Consider the following 21,122-nt stretch of genomic DNA (forward strand, 5'->3'; position numbering starts at 1 on the left):
TATTTAGATGTGCTAATTAAACAAATCCCAGGGGGATTCTGGGTGTGTGAAAGGCGAGAAAGAAAGGATAGAGACTTAAAGCTGTGGTAAAATAATTGCATAGTTCGTGTTGCTTGGGATCTGCTCAAGGGACCCTGCTTCAGTTGTCTGTCTTCACTTATTTCACGTTCAACAATATTAAGAATAAGAATGATAAATATAATAATACTTCCCTTTGAGTAGTTGTGTGAATGTGTGCATAAAACGTTTACTTTGTGACTTTATATGTTCACGGTGAATGAGACCATTTCAGAGAATAAAACTAATAATAATATACTGTGGCTATAAACAATACAAACTGACAGTGATCTTTTCAACGAAAACTAGCCTGACCAGACAAACAGATACATGCAAACGCTATTTACTGTTAGTTCTATTGCGAATGACTGCCGCCAATGAGAGTTCAAATTTTGAACTGATGATTGGCAATAAAAGTGTAATTTGCTCAACCCAGTCAGTCATATTTTTATGTCAAATTATGCTGCTAATAGCACATGTGATGATAATGCAATGAATAATATCACTGAGAGTATTCTTATTCAACACCGTGACCTTTGCTAAACACATTGTAGTATAGTGAAGATCAGAAGTATTTGCACCCCTTGTAAATTTTGCAAATTCACCTACTTAAATGATAGGTAGAGGTCTGAAATTTCAATCATAGATGCATTTCTACTCATTTAAACATAATATAAAAATCCAGAAATCACATTGTATGATTTTTTTTAATGATTCACTTGTAATTTAATGGGGTTCATAAGTATTTGTACCCCTGAGAATCAGCAATAGTTATGACATTTAAAGAGTTGTCAGTCTACCTTAAAAAAAGTTCACATAAGTAACCATCCACCCACCACCCATTTGAGCTCAGTATTGTCACCTGTGCACCCCAGAGTCAGTCATAATCCAAATGCTACCATGGGCACGACCAGGGAGCTTTCGAAAGACACCAGTGAAAAAGTTGTTGAACTCCACAAAGCTGAAAAAAGTTATGGGACGATTGGAAAGCAGTTTGGTCAGAATAAATCAACAGTTGCAGCAATGCTAGAATGTGGAAAAAGGTTAAACATGACTGATAATCTACCTGAGACTGAGGTCCCATTTAAAATCTCTCCTCATGGGGAATCACTATTGATGAGAAAAGTGAGGGCTCAACGATAGCCCAGAAACCTGACAGATCAAGAGAATATTTGTGTGGAGAAATCCAGCCAAAATCCCTGTTTCCATATGTGAAAACCTGGTGAAGAACTACAGAAAGCACCTGACCTCTGTAATTGCAAACAGAGGCTTCTGCTCTAAATTTCAGGACTGATTTTCTCAGAGGTACAAATACTTATGAACCCCAGTAAATTACAAATAAATTATTGAAAAATCATACAATGTGAGTCCCAGATTTTTTTAAGATTATGTCTCTATTAGTGGAAATGCATCAATGATTGAAATTTCAGACCTCTACCTATTTTCTAAGTGGGTGAACTTGCAAAATCACAAGGGGTGCAAATACTTCTGTTCCTCACTGTATCTAGTCTCAATGAAGTTATAAAGTGTGGTTAAAAGACAATCCCTGCAAGCAACAAAACATTTCAATTTGACACAGAGTAATGTTAGGGCTCAAAAAGCTTTGGAGGACATCACAAAATACCGGTACAACATTTTGAAGTTAACCCTAGTTACACAAAACACAGCCATTTTTATGATTGCTGACAATATGTGGAGGATAAATGAAGCATTGACAAAAGCTTGTCTAGTCAAGGTGAGGCTGACTGAATACAAAACAAAGGACTTAACATGATGTCACTCCTGAACTCTGTCAGGTCATTTGAATGAATAGACACAAAAATAACATGTTTTAGGATTGATCAACTTATTCTGATGACAGTGGAGAACGAGATTATTTACTTACTGTTCTAAATTGTAGCCCCCACCCCCCAAAAAATATTCCTTCTTGGATTAGATCCTCTATTTTCCTCTTTCCTTACGAGCTCTCCCTCCTTCTCCCCTTCCTCTTCTCACCACTGCGAGATGCTGCCTGGACCAGTGCTCGTGGTCATGGTTACCAAACTGCGGGGGTGGGGGGGTGATCAACACGTGACTGCAAAACAGAGCATAGAGGCAAGGAGAGGGTGGTGATGTCACCCGCTCACCGCTTCTTATATAGGAGGGATCCTCCTTGGCCTGCATGAAAGAACATAGACACAATAGGTGTGTTTTTTTTTTTTTTTTTGTAAGGGCGGGGTTCTATTTGAAGACACGAGGTCAGCAATAATTCCGTTCAACTGTATGATTTCTTGACATCCTGACTACAGATGTTGTGATACTTTTTTTTTTTTTTAAACTTCCAATCTGATTTTTCAAAGTATGTTTTGCAGGTACCAATATTACGCCTTTATTTTTAGACCATTAAAGATATTGCAAAAAATAATGCAACCGTTAATGATTAATCAGATTTTTATGTATTAAACTCATTCACTACCCGTCGTATTACAATGATGTTTATGATGTTCAACTGCTCATAACTAAAGAATGAAAAAGAGTAGAAACAAACTTTTTTTTATGATGACAGATGGGAATCGAATCTTTCTTTTAAGTCCTGTGGTGTGTGTAGCCATATAACGCATTATTTGTGGCACTTGAAAGAAGGGTTTATGTCTTGTGACATGATGTTTGGTCGTTAAGTGAGTCCTGCTGGTAGCACCTCAAGAAATGCTCAGTTAAAAAAATTTTACACAATTGATTGAATTGGACATGCTTGTTTTACAGTAGCCGAAAAGCTTTGCTTAAAACATACATGAATGCTGAATCGAATCAGTTCTTGTTACCAAACCTGATAGGCTATGCCAAAAATAGACATATCAGTCACCCATTCCAATACCAATTATCAGATCGGGAAGACACTAATGCTGACTGCAGTAGACACCTCGTATAGCTCATCTCACATGTGTTCAAATATGCGCTTTGGCCCAAAACCAAAAGAACCTAATGGCTATAAGACACACACTTGCTGTCCAACCTGCCTACTTATTTATAATATAATATAATATAATATAGTTCTCATCTGCAGGGGCAACAGGGAACTATTTTTAGTGTTGTTCAAACCACACTTGCTTAACTGCTACTTCCCTTTGGTATCGTAGCAGCTCATTCTTGACTCATTGATTGCCATTGACAGCGACAAAGGTCAAATCCATTTCAACTGGATGAGATGGCAGCAAATAAACAGTTGTTCATTGTTTGCTTTGCTTATATTAAAGTTAGTGAGATTCACTGAACTTCTTTTCTGGTATTGACAGTGACAGACATCCAACCCATTTGAACTAGGAATACTGGCAGTGATCACTACCAGCCCTTCTAGTTCAAATGGACTGCACATCTATTACTGTCAATGACAGCCACAAGCTTTGCGGAATGATGGTTGGGTAGAGAAATACTCATAAGTGATCTCATCATCTTCATGGTTGGTCATGAGCTTTTATGGTCCACTGGCCCATAAAAGCAGTCAACAGTAAGAGAGCGCTGCAGGACACTAATAGCAGCAGCAACTCTGATGTCAGTTTGCATTACAGCACCAAAAACATTGGCTCGACATTCTTCTACAACATTCCAACCCAAGAGCAATATCAACATTCCACCCATACAAAGCTAATAATGCTTAATTTTCATTGGCACTATCATCTTATTGACACTTACAGTATTGGAAGAAAAAAATGTTAAATGTAAAGGACTACCTACAGTATAATAACATTATTATTCTTGTGTGCATGTGCTGCAGACCTCTTGGCAAGGTCAACAGCATAAAAGTGGCATGGATCTAATTAAGTTTGTATGTTGAATGGGTACATTTAAACATAGAGCCTTTTCAGAAACAAAAAGCAATATTTTAGCCTTTAAATAACACAAATTCATGTAGTGCTTGAAAGTAGAATTTCGATTTTTTTTTCCCATCACGGCCATAAGCGGAGTTCAAGGGGGGGCCAAGCCACCTCTTGGTGGCCGAAAAGTGTCATTGCATGTATTTGACTTTCCTATATTTATAAAAGTTGTAAAGCAAGAAAAAAAAAAAAACAAAAATGAATGAAATGAAATAAAAAAGATATTTTTATAATGGGTCAAAATTATTTTTTTGAACAGATCATGTGACAAGCACCTTAGACGGTCATTTGCTTTGCATATTATTTAAAATAAATAAATTTTAAAAAAATAAATAGGAGAGGGCAATTATTTTTTTCAAATGACTTTTTTCTTTAATTGAAAACTTTTTTTTTTTTTTTTTGATTGAAGCAACTTTTTGGGGGATTGAATGATTTAGACACAAATGTCCTACCCATAATATGGCCCAAACACAAAAAGGATAGCTAAAATCAAAGAAAACATTTTAAATGAAAAATTAAGTGTTCAAATGCAAATTTTTGAGGCTCAAATATTTTTTCGCATTCAAAATCTTTTTTTTATGATTGAAAATTCTTTTTTGATTGACGTGATTTTTCTTTTGAAAATCTTTTTTTTTGTATGAAGCAACTTAATTTTTTGATTGAATAATAAAGACACAAATGTCCTAGCTAAAATGTGGCCCAAATACAAAACAACATTACTTCAATCAAAAAAGTTGCTTCAATCCAAAAAAAAATTTTTTTAAATGACTTAGATCAAAAATATATATAGAATAAAAAGCTTTCAAATGCATTTTTTGGGGGGTTTCAAATTTATTTTTGCATTCAAACACATTTTTTTAATTGAAGTGCCTTTTTTATTGAAAATATATATTTTGATTGAGGCAATTTTTTGTTTTGATTGAAGCTTTTTTTTTGGGATCAAATAATGAAGACACAAATCCACCTCCAAATTGTATCCCCTGGGCTCTGCCCAGGGGATACAATTTGTGACTGAGGTAACTACATAAGCACGACACCGGCGGGAGTACCATATTCAATTGATGATGATGATCTTGGTGAAAAGCATAGCTGTCCTGCCAGCAGCCTGATTTAGAATTCCCCTCAAGAATAATGGGAGACAAAAAAAAAAAAACGCTCATTTTCAACTTATTATTATAAATATTCCTGTAAGTTAATTATATTGCTGACACTACGTTTCGGGGTCATCAACATGTTGTGCTCTCCCTGCCCCAAAAGTCAAACTCGGCCTATGATCACGGCAAGCATCTCAGGAGTTAGCTGACGCAAATCACAATGTATAATGTAGGATGTAAGAATGTAAGGAGGATATAAAGCAGAAAAAAACATCTCGATGCTGGAGGTAAGTATTACTGCGTCTGTTTGCTAAATTTATCTCTTTGTTTTTAGATGACTTCAAGCTCTGACCATGTTAGAACTGAAACAGTAACAGTGGTCAGGGTGCGGCCACACTGAACTTGTACTTTATGGATCCTTAAACTATAACAATCTTAGGCTCAGGTCTCAGGCAGTCATTTAACTCCTTGTTCACATGTTCCCAAAACGAAAATTGAGTTTCAGAGGCAAAGGATAAACTCCTGTCGTGTTTTCATGGATTTGGTTGAAATTCCTCTGTCTCCAAAAAGAGAACAGTGTCAACAACCAATATATGCAAATGATTTTCAAGAGTGGGAGCTTTTACAATGGGGCATATTTGCGTAGAGTGGTGACATCACAACAGGGTGTTGTGCACTCACGAGGGCTGATTCACACCACACTAGTGCTCCAGTATGGCACACTTCCCTGGAGGACGTGTGCAAAGAACATATAGGAATGGAAGGAAATATTGTTTGTATGTCAAATTGTTTTTTTTGGGGGGGTGGGGGTCATCTTGAACCTAGATTTAAGTCTTCTCCAGATGCCTGCATGCAGCATCTTATCAAGCAAAGATCTTGGTGCCGAACAAACACACGACTATCATGCGCAGCTGTTTAAATATTGTGACATGTGATCTCTGGCTGGCACAAAGAGCTCTTGTAGTGAAGGGTGACTACAAAGATGGCCTAAGCTTATCCTAAATACATATACTATACTGCTCTTTCGTCTTTGTGTATTTATATTTGCAGTTCGTTTTACTTTACTGTACATTTTGTCATGCTTGGGATGATCGCTATGAGTACAAAGTAAAGTCCTTTTTTCAGGGGAAATAAATATAAATATTTGAATTGATGGTTCAGATTTTGGTGCAATCTTACAAAAAGGGGAAAATAATATTTGTTTAGAAAAGAGAACAAATTATAATTGGTCCTGGTTATAAGGTAATTGAATATGCATCGGTCATTCATCGCAATCAGTGACCACTAAGAGGTTTCTGTTGAAAAAGGTGTCACACCCTAAGTGTCATAGTCCGCTGTCGCGTCACCCAAGCCATATGTCGTCCACAGCCAAAGAATTATTTTCAAGCGAATCTGTTCCTGAAGCATTTTGTAAGCTATTTGTGTTTGTTTGCTACTTTGTGTTTTTGATAGGGTTATTGTCCTCCTCATTAGAATGATGTTGTGTTTAAGATCCTGCCTTGTTTGTTTCTATCCTGAGTGAGGACTTGCTTGGAAAATAAACACTTTTTGTTTGATAAGAAAACTCTGCATCTGAGTCCTGCCTTGAGTCTAGTCCTGACAAAAGGAACAGACATGGATCAAATTGACCTCATTTTTGGTTAATTGAAAAAAGTGTATTCACGCAATAATAATGAATGAAAATATTGTGCGTACAGTATATTGTACAGTTTGGATTTTTCTCCAAATGTTGTTCAGGAAAAATATTCCTCCAATGTCACACAAAACAATGAAAACATTATCATGCATGGCGTCACATCCAGTGTTGTTAATCTTACTGAAAAGAAGTAATTAATTATAGTTACAAATTACTTCTCCCAAAAAGTAATTGCGTTAGTAACTCAATTACCTGAATGTAAGAGTAATTAGTTACTTGGCAAAGTAATTGGTGATAATAACTTTTTTTTTTTTCCCTCAAAAAAAAAAAAAAAAAAAAAAAAAAAAAAAAAAAAAAAAACATTGGCCACACTATGTGAAGTTTTTCGTGGAGGTTTTTGGTACAACTGGCCCGAGCCCAATTCTTTACCCTAATTTACCCTTTACCCTGAATCAACTGTTAAAAGTTGTTAAAATTGCTCCCATTATTGCATTAGTTCCCTTCTCTCTACTTTCGACATATGAAAGTTTTAAAACTGTTTCATCATTTAAAGATAGATTCAAGTCAAGATTTTGCCGATTTAGAAGTATTTTAGAAAAAAAGTTACTTAGGTTCGCTAGGAAGGTTCTCTACAACAGAGCCGTCCTAAAAAGCCTACTGCTTTAAGATGGCGGCTGTCTACTAACGCATTTAGTGCCATGTCTGTCATTTTGCATCTAGTTATATATACAGTACATGTGATATCTACCATGTCTACCATATCTACCATAACATGCGGGCGTAGTTTGTCGGCTATCGGCTACAACATTTATTATTGGAGCTACCTAGCATCGCGTTTGCTCGGCGTCACAACTTTCTTGCCTCCTCCCCGCTCCTTCTCTGCTCTGTCGTCTCGGTGAGTCCGTCTCCCTCAGACTTTTCGACCAATATAGTAACGCATAGTAACGCATGCCTTTCCGTCCTCAGTAACGGTAACGGCGTTGCCAAGATGAGAAAAGTAATTAATTAGATTACCCACTACTGAAAAAAATAACGCCGTTAGTAACGCCGTTATATTGTAACGCCGTTATTAACAACACTGGTCACATCAGACCAGCATGTTCTAGAACAGCAGCAGCATCACAAGATCTGTGTTAAGCTTTTGAAAATCAAGTGTTTGAATCACAGAATAACTCATTTTCATTGGCAGCAAAAGAGCACATTGTAAGGAAACTATTTCGATTGCATGATATGAATAAAAACAGATCCTTGAAGAATGTAGCCATTCAATTACAGTAGAAGAAAAAACCATGTCAGATTGGAGCTATTTGAATGATTCCAATATGAAAGACTGACTTAACTGAAGTGAACAGGCCTTGTATGGTATGTATCGCATTTGTTTTACTTGATTTCTTGATGAGCCGTTAATGCACTGTAGTATGAAGAAACACCGGAAATCAGTTTTTTGTTATTTTTTAAATAAACATGGATCACCGCAAAGCTGTAAAAATGTTTCTGGTGAGAAAACCTCAACTGACCTGAGGCTCAACATTCTCATAACAATTTTTTAATGTTTGGCTAAACAGCAATTTATTGAAAAAAGCCATAATTGTTTTGCTGCCTGCAGAGGTTACAGAGCACATGCCTGGATGTCAACCAAAGGAATGACACCATCTTCACTGTCAGCAGGCATTTATCATCAGCTGTGGGTGTGTAGCAAGTTGGGTGACTCAGGATATAAGTGGGGTATGATTAAACGGATGAACTTAGACGCCAGCTTATTTCCATCCGTGCGGCGGCTCCGCGACGTCTGCCATCACTGATGCCATGTGACTTATTGAAATATAGAACACAGTGATCAATGCTTTGCCAAGAAGAAAGAAAAAGAAACCGGCCACATCTCACTACTTCCCTAATGTGTCTATTTAGGACGTAAATATAAGGCGGAAAACACAGACAAGACTGAAAAAGCAGTTTCTGCTCTTGCAACCCTCTTTAAAATAAACTGCTGTTTTTTTAAGCCAAAATAACTGTAGTGTTTGATAGAACAACATGTCTATATGCTGCCATAGCAGATTCATGGCGCATTAAGCTTCCAAACTAGTTTTAATTTGTCCGTTTTACCCTGGAAACCCCCGTTTACAGACGTCGCGCAACCGCTTTTGTTTCAACCCAGCCATAAAAAGAAGGTAAGTAATTATATTTATTATTCAAAATGTCTGTAGTTTTTGGCTTAGAATCATTAATTGATGTCTCTTATTTCGTAAAAAAAAAAAAAAAAAAAAAACGACTTTAAAAAATTATTCATTCACATGTTTTAAACTTTTAAACAAATTATGTCACAATGAAAAATATGGCGTCTGTAAAAAAGTCACGGATATCTACGTCATAAGTATCGCTTAGTTGTATTTTTTTTGTTACTGTCGCATTTTCTCCGATATGTTAGATGATAAGTAATCCAGCCAAACAATAAAAATTGGAAAAAAAAAAAAAAAACGTTTAAAAGGATAAATATATGATAAAGAAAATCTAAACCACTCCTTGATGACTGCGATTTCTGCATCGCGACCTTTGTTATATTACCATGTTTCACCCGTAAAATCCTGCAAAAATTCAGCCATTCACAGCCGTGTCTTGACATCCGGTGATACATGCTACATGGAGTTTTGGGATCGAAAAGAGGTAAGTACGCGATGATATCGCTTTAAAATCATGGCGTCTGTAATTCTGCTCTCACGTGCTCTCACCTCCAGATAGGGTTTTGGCATGGGTGTCCAAACCTGTCCTCAAGGGCCGCTGTGGGTCCTGGTTTTTGTTCCTACCAATCGAGCACAGACAGTTTAACCAATGAAGTTTGTGCTAAAACAAGCAGCACCTGATTGCAATCAACTGATTACACTGGTAAGACACCAGATTGGTGAAAGGTTGTCCTCATGATGGGTTTGAACAAAAACCTGCACCCACTGCGGCCCTATGTGGAATAGTTTGGACACCACTGGGTTTTGCTGTTTAAAAAACATTAAAAAATAAAAAAAATGCCCTCCTGTTCAAAAATTTTCTTCCCCCAGAAAATTGAGATTTTAAGCTTTCCAATGATGTATCACACATGCATATCGGACAATTTTGAAAGTTGGCTAAATTGGGGGTCTCAGAGCGGAACTTCAATTCACCTGAGTGTTTTCCGCCATAATAAAGAAAAGGAGACACCCATAATCAAAGAGCCACCATGTCCATAGCTTAAGGAAGACGTCGGGAACATATGGCTCGCGAGCCAGATCTGGCTCTTTTGACGGTTGCATCTGACTCGCAGACAATATTAATTAATCTTTTTTTTTTTTTTTTTTTTTAAAGTTTCCTTATACTCCTTTGCGCATTGCGGGAAACGGCGACCGTCACCGGTCTTATGCTGGTGTTGTGCAGTAATGAGCAGACCTAGATGTATATGTAATAGCAACCTAGATGTGCTACGTTAGATCACCCCAAGTCCAATGCCATTGGCTGCGTGAGTCCAGGGTGATCATGGGACACGTTGTCCATATACTACAACCGGCGATTAGAAAGCCGGTTCGCAGTAATTTTGGTGGGAAAGTGGCAAACATGCATGTCATTGTGTCAATCTATATTTTTTATTTATCTATCAGTCGCACTGGTAACGCAGATGAGGCAGAGACACTGTAGTCGCCGTATTTTGCTATAGAAAAAAGCGGCCAATGTGCGCATGTGCCTGAAGTAAACTTCCATCCGTTTTAGTTTCGTTCTCCACGTTTTTCAGCTAATTTTAGAAACCCTTTTGAGAAGATGCGAAAAAGAAAAAAAAAGATGAGGGGTATCGTACTTTTCAGCAGGAACTGACAGGGGAATTTGCCCTTGTGGAGAGTTTTTGACGACTTTTCGGTAAAGACCGTCATGATGTCAAATCAAATTGAGGCAACGCAAGTTAAGGAAATAAAATTAGCAACGTTTTTTTTCCTCTCGCTTTGGATGAGTCAATAGACGTAAGCAATTTATCCCAATTCAGCGTGATTGCAAGGTTTTGACAATGAAAAGGATAACAAGAGGGGAGAATCTATTCAAGTCCTTCACTGAGTTCGCTAAAGAAAAAAATCTACCGATTGATAAACTTGTTTCGGTGTGCACTGATTGTGCTCCGTGCGTGGTGGGGAAAAAAGGATTCCTGGCGCTTCGTGAACATGAAAAGAGACACATCCTAAGTTTCTCAAGGCCTGCATAAAAAAAAAAAAAAAAAAAAAAAAAAAATCATCAGCAAAGCCACGCAGCACCAGAAGTCGCATTAATGGTAAGAAATACTCATCATTGATTAGCAACAGCATAACAATGTTATTAAAAAGAATTCAGAGACTAACCCAAACCATTGTACTTTAAAAGTGTTGAAATTACATAAAATGCACACATTACTTGTATTTTTAGTTTTAAACATATTGTATTGTTCTCACGGAATTACATTTTAAAAAATGTGGTTTTCATGGCTCTCTCAGCCAGAAAGTTTCCCAACCCCTGGCTTAAGGTCTTGTCTACTAAGACATAAATATATATTTCAAGCATAGGTAGAACATGCAAATACTACAAAGAGGGTCTCAGTTTGGGCTACATTGTGAGGCAGACAAACCATTCCAATGTCCACAGCGCTTGAGTGATGGTTGAGCAAGTTTTAGCAATGTTATTTCATGTATGAGTTACAATGGGAACTATGACACCAGACATCAAATTTCTGTAAATTGAATTTGGTATGACATGTATTGCTCCAAATACAGTAATACGCAGGTCATATAAAAGTATTAGTTTGTACATAATAGAGGAGGAGGAAGTTGACGATATTTGGGGAAAAAAAAATATATAAAAAATTAGAGATGTGATCGGGTCCGATCACGCCATTTTCAAAGTATCGGAATCGGCAAAAAAATATCGGCTATGCCTTTTTTTAATACATATATATATATATATATATATATATATATATATATATATATATATATATATATTTTAATTAAATCGTTTTCTAATTGTATTTAACGTTACAGACATAATATGTTACACTCATCCAGTCTTTAGTTTAGGCTTAAGGTAGGGTTATCAAATTTATCCCGATAACGGCAGTAATTAATTTTTAAAAAAAAAAGATGTATCACGTTAAAATATTTAACGCAATTAATGCATGCACTGCACAACCCACTCACGCATTGTCGCGCTCAATCTGTAATGGCGCCGTTTTACCTATATAGAGAGATAAAAGGCAGCGTAAAATGAGTAGAGAGAATTTTGGCAGCATTTGGAGCCTTTTTTTAATTGGCTAAAGCCTTACAATCCCTCTCCCTACGATTAGAAATATCATGGGAAGGAATGTGGGGAAGCAAGGTAGTAATTGATCTTTTTCTTAACACCTTATGTTATTTCCCAACGCAGAGAAGATATATCAATTGGTAGCACTACGCACAGTCATGGTTCTACTTCCCATCATGCATTTGGGCATGGCTACAGTATCATTTACTGAAAGCTCAACAAATACACTAGATGGCAATATTTAGTCACAATATACAAAGTCACAAGTCTTTCTATCCGTGGATTCCTCTCACAGAAAGAATGTTAATAATGTAAATGCCATCTTGAGGATTTATTGTCATAATAAACAAATACAGTACTTATGTAATGCATGTTGAATGTATATATTCGTCTGAGTTTTATTCATTTTTTCTTAATGCATTGCCAAAATGTATATGATCGGGAAAAATTATCGGGAATGATTGGAATTGAATCGGGAGCAAAAAAAAAAGCAATCGGATCGGGAAATATCGGGATCGGCAGATACTCAAACTAAAACGATCGGATCGGGAGCAAAAAAACATGATCGGAACAACCCTAATAAAAATCATTACGGTCCTTGCAAGAGAAAAAACTGGCAAAATCTGCCATTGCACCTAGAAACACTGCAAAATCTTGTAAAATATCTGCCCATGTCTTATATTTGCACCTGATGTCACAGTAACAGTCGGCCGTCTTTGTTCATTAACTTTTCAAAAAAGAACAAAAATAGCTCGATCAGGATCATTTTGTAGACAGTACTGACTATCAGAGACAAAAGGGCACCCCCGGAGTCCACCTGCTGACCAAAACACCATCCTTGCTGAACACAATTATATACCCATTCAGAGTATTTGTATAACAAAAAGAACTGTGACTCATTTGCCATTCATGTACATAGATCATATCGTAAAGGATCCATCTTTTCTGTCTGAGAAAGTGTACATGTTGTCCCTCTGAAGGGACAGGAACAAGAAGGTTGACGGCTGCTGACAGCGGAGACTGAATGAGTGAAGTGAGAGCATGGGACAGCTGCCCAGCAACCAGAATCTCTCTTGTGAATGACAACTATTCACCTCCCCCCTCCCCCCATCAGCATCACATGAGCTTTGCCTCCTACTCGGCAGAGCCAAGTACAATCTCACACTATGCCCCCTGACACAGAGTGTGGGAAGGGATGGAGATAACTTGTACCGTGACCTTGAGGATGTCAAGTGTACACAACGGGCCAGAGTGTACTTGTGTGACATGGTGCAGGACAATGTCCTCATGGTTCTAAGTGTAAATCTGGTCGACTAACATACTACACACAGTGACATCTCTGCACACGTCCAAACCTAGATATCAGTCATAGTACCAATAGTACCAGTTGTTGCAAATACAGTATGTACACCTCGCCGAGAGTCGACATTTGTTGATGGGAAGAAGAATGATAGGATGTGCTTTCCCAGAAGAGGATCTTGTCCATTTCTAAAAGTGGAACCGGTGACACCATTTGGTGGCAGCCGGCCTACAGCTGGGTTCTGCTGAGTTAGGCCCAAGATGCTGCAGTGGCTCTTTTGACTCATCAGCACAAAAACTGGAGGCTGATGCACGCCAGTTTGTTTCTGTGATGTCAACAATAATGAAGCAAATAATACCACGGTCTAGCAAATGGAAAAAAACAGCTGTCCAGCTTGCACAGTCAATAAAATATTGTAGACACCTCACACCCTGTAATGTCTAAGTAACAGGTACAGTACATAAAAACTGATACATAACGCATATACACAGTATATCTCTACTTACAGTGCTGAATCTTCTCGTGTTGACAAAAGCAAGAGCTGCTTAACTCAGCGGCCTTTCCCACTATGCAAATTGCTTCCCATCCCTTCCTACTCCAAGGTCAGTGGCTAGAAGTACTTACTTGACTCCTCCTTTCCACAACTCGCCTCCACCCTCCCTACATCCCTTATTGGCTGACCACCCAGGCGGTAATGACCATCACGATCCAGATTAGGTGTGTTCTTGTTGTGCTTTCAAAAGAGGGTACTGGGATTAACCAAGGGGCTAGGGGGTGCTTGGATTGGAACCTCTCCCAAAAAGTCTTTAAAAAAATAAACAACTTGCATGCTAAACACACATGCACATATCGACTGAGTCGAATCATTTAAAAAAAAAATAACTCGGAGGTACATTGTTGTGTATAGATTCACCATACAAACCAAGTAGAGATGTTTTGAATGCAGTATATATTGTATGTAACCTTTAGCTGGACTGTAATCCCTATGGCTAGGCTCAGACTGACATAGTGTCAAGAGGAGACAAATCGGGGTTAAATAGCTTAGAAAAGGAGAGAGGCAAGACAGACAGGTCAAAAAATTCAAATTCATGATTAGATATAGTATGATTAGAAAATAATGATGAATTTCCATTGAAGCGCGCACCATTAAATCATTAGCGTTTGTTGCTTTGTCAAATGCTTATAAGGAACATGCCCTCCTGTAGTGTGCGGTTGGCTGGGATTTGCAGTGTTTAGCTGCATCACTCAGTAGATTTATAGATCCTTTAATGGGATTACAGGGAAGTAGCGTCTGATGGGATGAGATAGAGCCCGATATTTGCAGAGGACAAGCACCAGAATATAAAAAAAAAAAAAAAAAAAAAGTCAGGAGCTCTCGCCAAAGCAGCCTATTAAATTAATATTCAAACTAACTCATTTGCAGCCATTTATTGTCATAGACGTCCAATCCACATGAACTGGGAGGGTTGGCAGTGGTGTCTATTAGTCCATTAGTCAATGGCAGCAAATGTGTGCAAAACATATTAATCTGTCATTTTAAAAAAATGAATATTTCAAAAGAGTCATTTTTTCATCGCTGAAGACATGCTGTTGCATTTTAAAAAAAATTATTTTTCATTATATGATGCCGTTATTACAATTTAATAAGTTTAGGGTCAAAATGATTATTTTTTTTAAACTTACAGGTTTCCTGCGTGAATGAATATGTATGATTAATTAACAATAAGAAAAGTCTCATATTGGTTAGTGTGCAATGGATTTCTTTGTCCTTTTTTTTTTTTTTATATACTTTTTGTCTATAATAATAATATAATTTAATAATTTCAATTTTAATGTTACTACTGTGCTCAGTTGTGAACTTTGAATGACGGTATCGACAGACGTTACATCATCTTTAGAAAAATGGAGGAGACACTCTTCTTGGGATCTGTTGCCACAGTGTGTCCAATTGCGGTAATTACAGCAATTCACACTCGTCACATCATGCTGTTCTATGCTGTGCTATATATACTATGCTGACTCAAATTATGGGCGTGCGGTGTTGAAATCAATAGATCTACCGCCTTTGTGTAGTGATGAGAATACAAAAGCATTTTTTTCCTATTTCGTAAAACATGCATAACAGCATGAACAAGAACACAGAAGTTGTTGAACAAAAAGATCAAATATGGCCGAAATATGACATATTTTGTGTGTGTTATTGTTTTTGGTCATCTTAAGGTCACTGCATACAATTCGAGTTCTGCTACAATCCACCACATTCCGCTGGCAGACAATAATTCTAAACTGATTGGACAATAAATAGTTTGCACTTTTGACAAAAATAGAAAATTACTTCAACACGTGAACTCAACATACAGTATCAGGGGAAAGTAGTATTTCAATCTTTTTATGATGCTCATAACACAAGGCGAGGCCAATTAAAAAAAAAAAATCATAAAAAGCACATTAACGACATATTATATATAAAGTACCCTGTGTTGAAAGGCATTAACACAATTCAAATACTGCATGAAACAGACATAGTGATTTGGTAAACGTATTACTGGTCAAGTGTATCCTTCACCATCCTCAATCACACTCTAATCAATATTATTTTGGAAATCAAAACACAGTAGTCCGCATTCAGTGGAGCAAACAACATCTGAGCGCCAACTTTTCCTGTGTGATCTACATTTGAAAATAAACTCCAAGCCAAAGCATTTCAAAGTTTTACATTTCTAAACGTTTGTAATGAAATACAGTATACAAAAACAGATGATTGGAATGTCCAGAAAAGGTTCTCAGACTAATTCTGTGCTAGGTAAGATAATATGTAGGTAGCGTAATGAGTTTATAGTCTAGAAAGTGAACTGCTGGCTGTGTACAATACAGCGGCGTCAAACGAACGCCTTCACGTTGTCAAGGCAAAGCATGGCTCAGGAATAAAATGGAGATTAACCTTTCCTGTAAACAATGATTTCATGACAACGAACACACCGAACCGAATGGTCCTTCAAGGTGCAAGTCCTGGTCCTCATACTGTTCTTCATGTAATAAAAGTGTCCCATAGTGACACACTCGAGGTTATTCCTTCTCAAAATACTCCAGTGTAATTAACTCATTCATTGAGCTTTGATGGTGAGATAGGTCATTCGCTGCCAGTCCTCCCGGTTCATATGAAATCAACGTATAATCGCTGTCAAGGTTTGGGAATGAGTTAAATCTACAAAAGTGCATCCAGAAACATGAATGAGCCACCTTAATATTGAGATCAAACAGGAACAGCTCTCTGCTTTGCTTATTAGTGAGCTTCCACAGGAAGCATTGTCACATACGTAAGCAGGTGGGCTCGGCGCTACCTCAGCTATGGAACCCCTGTTTCTGTGACAGGCGTAAAAGCTCCTCGCGGATGGCCTTAATCAAGGAGGCTGAGGATTGGGTGGGAGGGCTCACGTCCAGTGTGAGAGGGGCTGACAGATAGCCTGCTCCAAGGTCGGGGTGGGCGGGAGGAGCTGACAGCTCCCGGAGGTCACTTCTGGCCATCTGCTTGATAGAGAAGGAAGTAGTCAGAAAAAGAGTACCATTTTTGGGACACGTTAATTTTGCACAAAAATAATTTCTACAACTACAAAAATTTTTTGTTAAAACTGTCATTTTTCAGGGGGTGGGGAGACAATTACAAGTCAGTGTTGCAGCATATTGGCCTCCATTAAAAAACGTGCTGTGGCGCAGGAACTATGCTTAAATAATATACTTTACTGGTCCTTGGCATACATCTAAGGGTGTTTGATAAACCTCTCCTTCTGTCAGCTTCACCAGCTTCACAGGTGGAGTTTGTCGGCGTCCTGCCCTGTGCCGTCCCGTCGCTGGTCCTGGCCCCGGGGTTTTCAGCTAGGGCTTGTCTGGTGGCGTCTGGTCATGCGTGGATCCCGTCGGGCGCACGCTGGTCTCGCGGGCGGGTGGGTCGGGGGCTGCGGCCCTTCCCCGGCCGGCCGGGGTGGGGTGGAGTGGGGCAGGGGTTGGGTGGTGTGTGCGGCGGCCAGTTCCCTCCTGGGACGGCCCGGCCAGAGCCACGTCTCCTTGTACCGGATACCGGGGAGGTGCCCCCAGGTGTCATACCGCGCATCCCTCCTGGCCCGGGGGTGGCCTGGGGGGGGTTGCGCCTCCGTCCTCTTAGTCTGTCTCCAGCCCTGTCCGCCTCCCTAGGCCGCAGCGGCTGCCACTGCCCTCCTGCTGGCGGGGTCGTCGGCGGGGCCTCGTGGAGCCTGCGGGGCCCTGGGTGGGGCTTGCTGTTCCTTACTGGTGAGCTGGACATCCCCTGGTCTCCGGCGTTTGGCGTGGCGCCTGCTCGGGGTGCGGGTGCTCGGACGGCGGGGGGAGGGGTGGGCAGTTGCGGGTGCGCCATGGGTGGTCTGGGGCGGGGGTTTATCGGGGCTCTGGCGTTAGAGATCCTTTGCTGGGCTGCGGGAGGAGGGATGGGCTGCGCTGCCCCCCCCCGGCGCCCGCGTGGCGTGTCCGCTTGTCTGCGTGGCTGCTGCGTGCCTGGCGGGGCTCGCGTGCGGCTGGATGTTATTGGGCTCGCTCGGGCGGGGGGTCCCGGTGATGGGGTGGCGTAGGGTCGGTCGCCAACGGGCTTACACTCACAAGGGATTCACACGATTACTGGGTTCTAGATCACAGAGATGATTTGGGTACACTCTACCCCTTTTTATCATTTAGCTTATAGACTCCCCCACCTTCTTCCCCCTCTTTCCCTGGTCAACAGGCCCCCCACATGGTGTCAACCGGAAATACATTTAGCTGACGATAGCACCAACATATTCGTAGTAAGTGTAGTTAGGTGTTCAATGTATTTCTTGTTGTTGTTTGCGTTTCTTGTCTTTCTTCTCGTGTTTCTTTTCTTTTGTTCCCCCATAACCCCTTCCTGTTCGCTGTTTTGTCAAAATAAATGAGGTATGTTAAATGATCACAAAGGGAGTATGACAGACTCTCAATGTGAAACATTAAAACTGTTCAGACTATCCGAGCACTTAGACTTCCATTCTCCGTGTCAAACAGCTGAACAGGACAGGTTAAAAAAAAAAAAAAAGCGCTGTGGCGGGATCCAAAAGATAAGTCAGTTATTTAACTTGTTGTACTCACTACACTGTTATCTGGTAAGGCTCCGCAATAAGGTTCCTCGTGGTAGTCGTTCCAGCTGATGTTTCCATTCAGTCCCGGATAACCTCTCACCCCAGCGGGATAGCCGTTCATTCGACCAGACAGGCCCACTTGTGTAAGATGATGAAGTTGGGCGCCTACACACACACGCACACATACACACAAAGACAGTAACGTCAAGTCTTTGTTATACTTCATCAATCTTCTGTAACCAATCTTAATTTGTTCTGTGTTGTGTGTCTCTCTCTGTCTTACTGAGACATACTCTTTACAGTAGATGCCAGATTCAATTTGTGTACGTAAGTCACAGGCCCACTCCAACTCATTTAATAACTGAAGAGAGACTGGGTCTTCAGGTTAACTTGACTGATGTGCTGCAGATGTTTGACATTTTTTGTGTCAGTTTTAAAGCACAACATCATGACTCTAATCTAAAAAGTTGCCAGGCATAAATTGGAGGAGAGGAAGTTGTTTTGGTTTCATAATGTGCCTTTCCTCCAAGTTATTTAGCTTAATGTAAGTGAAAAACGAAGAAAGGTTTTGGTAGATATCTTGATGTGTCTAAAGTATACCATGAGCCATACATTTGGGGAAAGAATGGTTAAAGTGTTATAAAATCAGTACAGTATATACACTTATGTACCCCACTTTAGTCTACAGACAAATCAATAACCCCATTGGCTGACTATGGTATCATTTTCATTTATTTCCGTTATATAAACATGACACACACAACGTTTAATGACTGAAAGACTCTAGACCAGGGGTTGGGAACCTATGGCCCATGAGCCAGATCTGGCTCTTTTGATGGCTTCATCTGGCTCGCAGACAAATCTTTAATTATTAAATAATTAGGTTTCATTATATGTCTTTGCACATTACGCGAAACGGCGATAGTCACCGGCGACTAGATAGCCTGCTCGCAGTAATTTTAGTGAAAAAGTGGCAAACATACATGTCGTTGTTTCTATCCATCTATTGATCTATCTATCAATTGCATTGGCAACGCAGATGAGGCAGAGACACTGTTCAGGTGGAGTCGCTGCATTTTGCTGTCGAAAATAGCGGCCGATGTGCGCATGTGCCTGAAGTAAACTTCCCTCGTTTTTAGTTTCGTTTTCTGCTTTTGTCAGCTAATTTTAGAAACCCTTTTGAGAAGATGGAAAAAAGACGAGGAGTATCGTACTTTTCAGCAGGAATGGAGAGAGGAAATTACCTTTGTGGAGAGAGCAGGTTTTGCGGTGTGTCTAATATGCAATGAAAAAATTGCATCTATGAAAAGGTCAAATATAAAGCGGCCCTTCGACACCTGCCATACAACATTTGCATCAAAATATCCTGCGGGGGAAAACAGGAAGCAAGCATGTCAAGCGCTACTATCAAGAGTGCAAGCTAGTCAGCAGCAACTCCGTGTTTGGAGCCAACAAGGTGACTGGAATTCGGCTAGCTTTGCTGGCGCGTTAGCAATTGTCAGAAACGGAATGCCATTCAAACATGGATGAGTATGCCAAAGCATTCATGCTTGATGTTGCCAGTGAACTTTTTGACGGCTTTCCAGATAAAGACGAGATATTTAAACGGATAAAAGCCATGCCTCTGTTGGCAAGAACTGTTCACGATCGTACCATCATGATGTAGAATCAAATTGAGGCAATGCAAATGAAGGACATAAATCCAGTTCCGTTTTTTTTCTCTCGCTCTGGATGAGTCAACAGACGTAAGCAATTTATCCCAGTTCAGCGTGATTGCAAAGTATTTTGTCGGTGACACACTATATGAGGAAAGTTTTGCAGTTTTGACTGCAAGGGACAACAAGAGGGGAGGATTTATTCAAGTCCTTCAATGAGTTCGCTGAAAAAAAAAATCAACCGATGGATAAACTTGTTTCGGTGTGCACTGATGGTACACCGTGCGTGGTGGGGAAAAACAGGATTTGTGGCGGTTCTTTGTGAACATGAAAAGAGACACATCCTAAGTTTCTCAATGCCCGCAAGTAGCTTAACCCCACCACGTATCAACCAGACTACAAAGCCATCAGCAAAACCATGCAGCAGCAGAAGTTGCATTAATGTTAAGAAATACTCATCATTGATTAGCAACAGCATAACAATGTTATTAACTAGAAAACCCAGTAGAGGCCGAATTGGCCTTTCTCCAAGACAAATACTCCTAATAGTCCCAAGCAATGGCCGATTTGGCCTCTCCTCCAGAAAAACCCAGAGCTAGCTAAAATGACCCAAGTGCTTTTGAATTAGCAAGTCGTCTGACACACAGCTATCATTCATATGTAAAAACAACCACTACACATATGTTGTGTTGGTATGCAGCCCAAGCGGAGGGGAACACACCTCGGTTGAACTATTCATGTGATAGTTTGTGTCAGTTCAAGTAAAGGTACATTTATTTATTTTAGGGCTGTCAAACGATGAAAATTTTTAATCGAGTTAATTACAGCTTAAAAATTAATTAATTATAATTAATCGCAATTCAAACCATGTATAAAATATGCCATATTTTTCTGTAAATTATTGTTGGAATGGAAAGATAAGACACAAGACGGATATATACATTCAACATACTGTACATAAGTACTGTATTTGTTTACTATAACGATAAATCAACAAGATGGCATTAACATTATTAACATTCTCTTAAAGCGATCCATGGATAGAAAGAGTTGTAGTTCTTAAAAGATAAATGTTAGTACAAGTTATAGAAATTTTATATTAAAACCTCTCTTAATGTTTACGTTTTATTAAAATTTG

General features: G+C 39.3%; 2 protein-coding genes across 9 annotated transcripts in view; both read right to left on the reverse strand.

The window, feature by feature from the left end:
- mical3a (microtubule associated monooxygenase, calponin and LIM domain containing 3a) overlaps nucleotides 1–15,243 on the reverse strand; it is a 97,867-nt gene extending 82,624 nt beyond the window's left edge. Inside the window, exon 1 of the mRNA XM_057835586.1 lies at nucleotides 13,722–15,243. The gene's annotated coding sequence lies outside the window, so the exon portion shown is untranslated. The remainder of the gene's footprint in view (nucleotides 1–13,721) is intronic.
- A 149-nt stretch (nucleotides 15,244–15,392) lies between these two features.
- The window catches only part of si:ch211-1e14.1 (UPF0606 protein KIAA1549), a 42,941-nt gene continuing 37,211 nt past the window's right edge, over nucleotides 15,393–21,122 (reverse strand). For 5 of the 8 annotated variants that reach the window (XM_057835587.1, XM_057835593.1, XM_057835589.1 and 2 more), the window contains 2 exons: nucleotides 18,340–18,494; nucleotides 15,393–16,743 (listed from right to left, as the gene is read on the reverse strand). In XM_057835587.1, the coding sequence (XP_057691570.1) occupies nucleotides 16,558–16,743; nucleotides 18,340–18,494 (341 nt within the window). In that variant the 3' untranslated portion in view covers nucleotides 15,393–16,557. Of the gene's footprint in view, nucleotides 16,744–18,339; nucleotides 18,495–21,122 lie in introns of those variants that run through there. The other 3 variants (XM_057835591.1, XM_057835588.1, XM_057835592.1) reach the window with 2 other exon arrangements.

Source organism: Corythoichthys intestinalis, chromosome 5 (assembly GCF_030265065.1).
Source record: "Corythoichthys intestinalis isolate RoL2023-P3 chromosome 5, ASM3026506v1, whole genome shotgun sequence".
NCBI lineage: Eukaryota > Metazoa > Chordata > Actinopteri > Syngnathiformes > Syngnathidae > Corythoichthys > Corythoichthys intestinalis.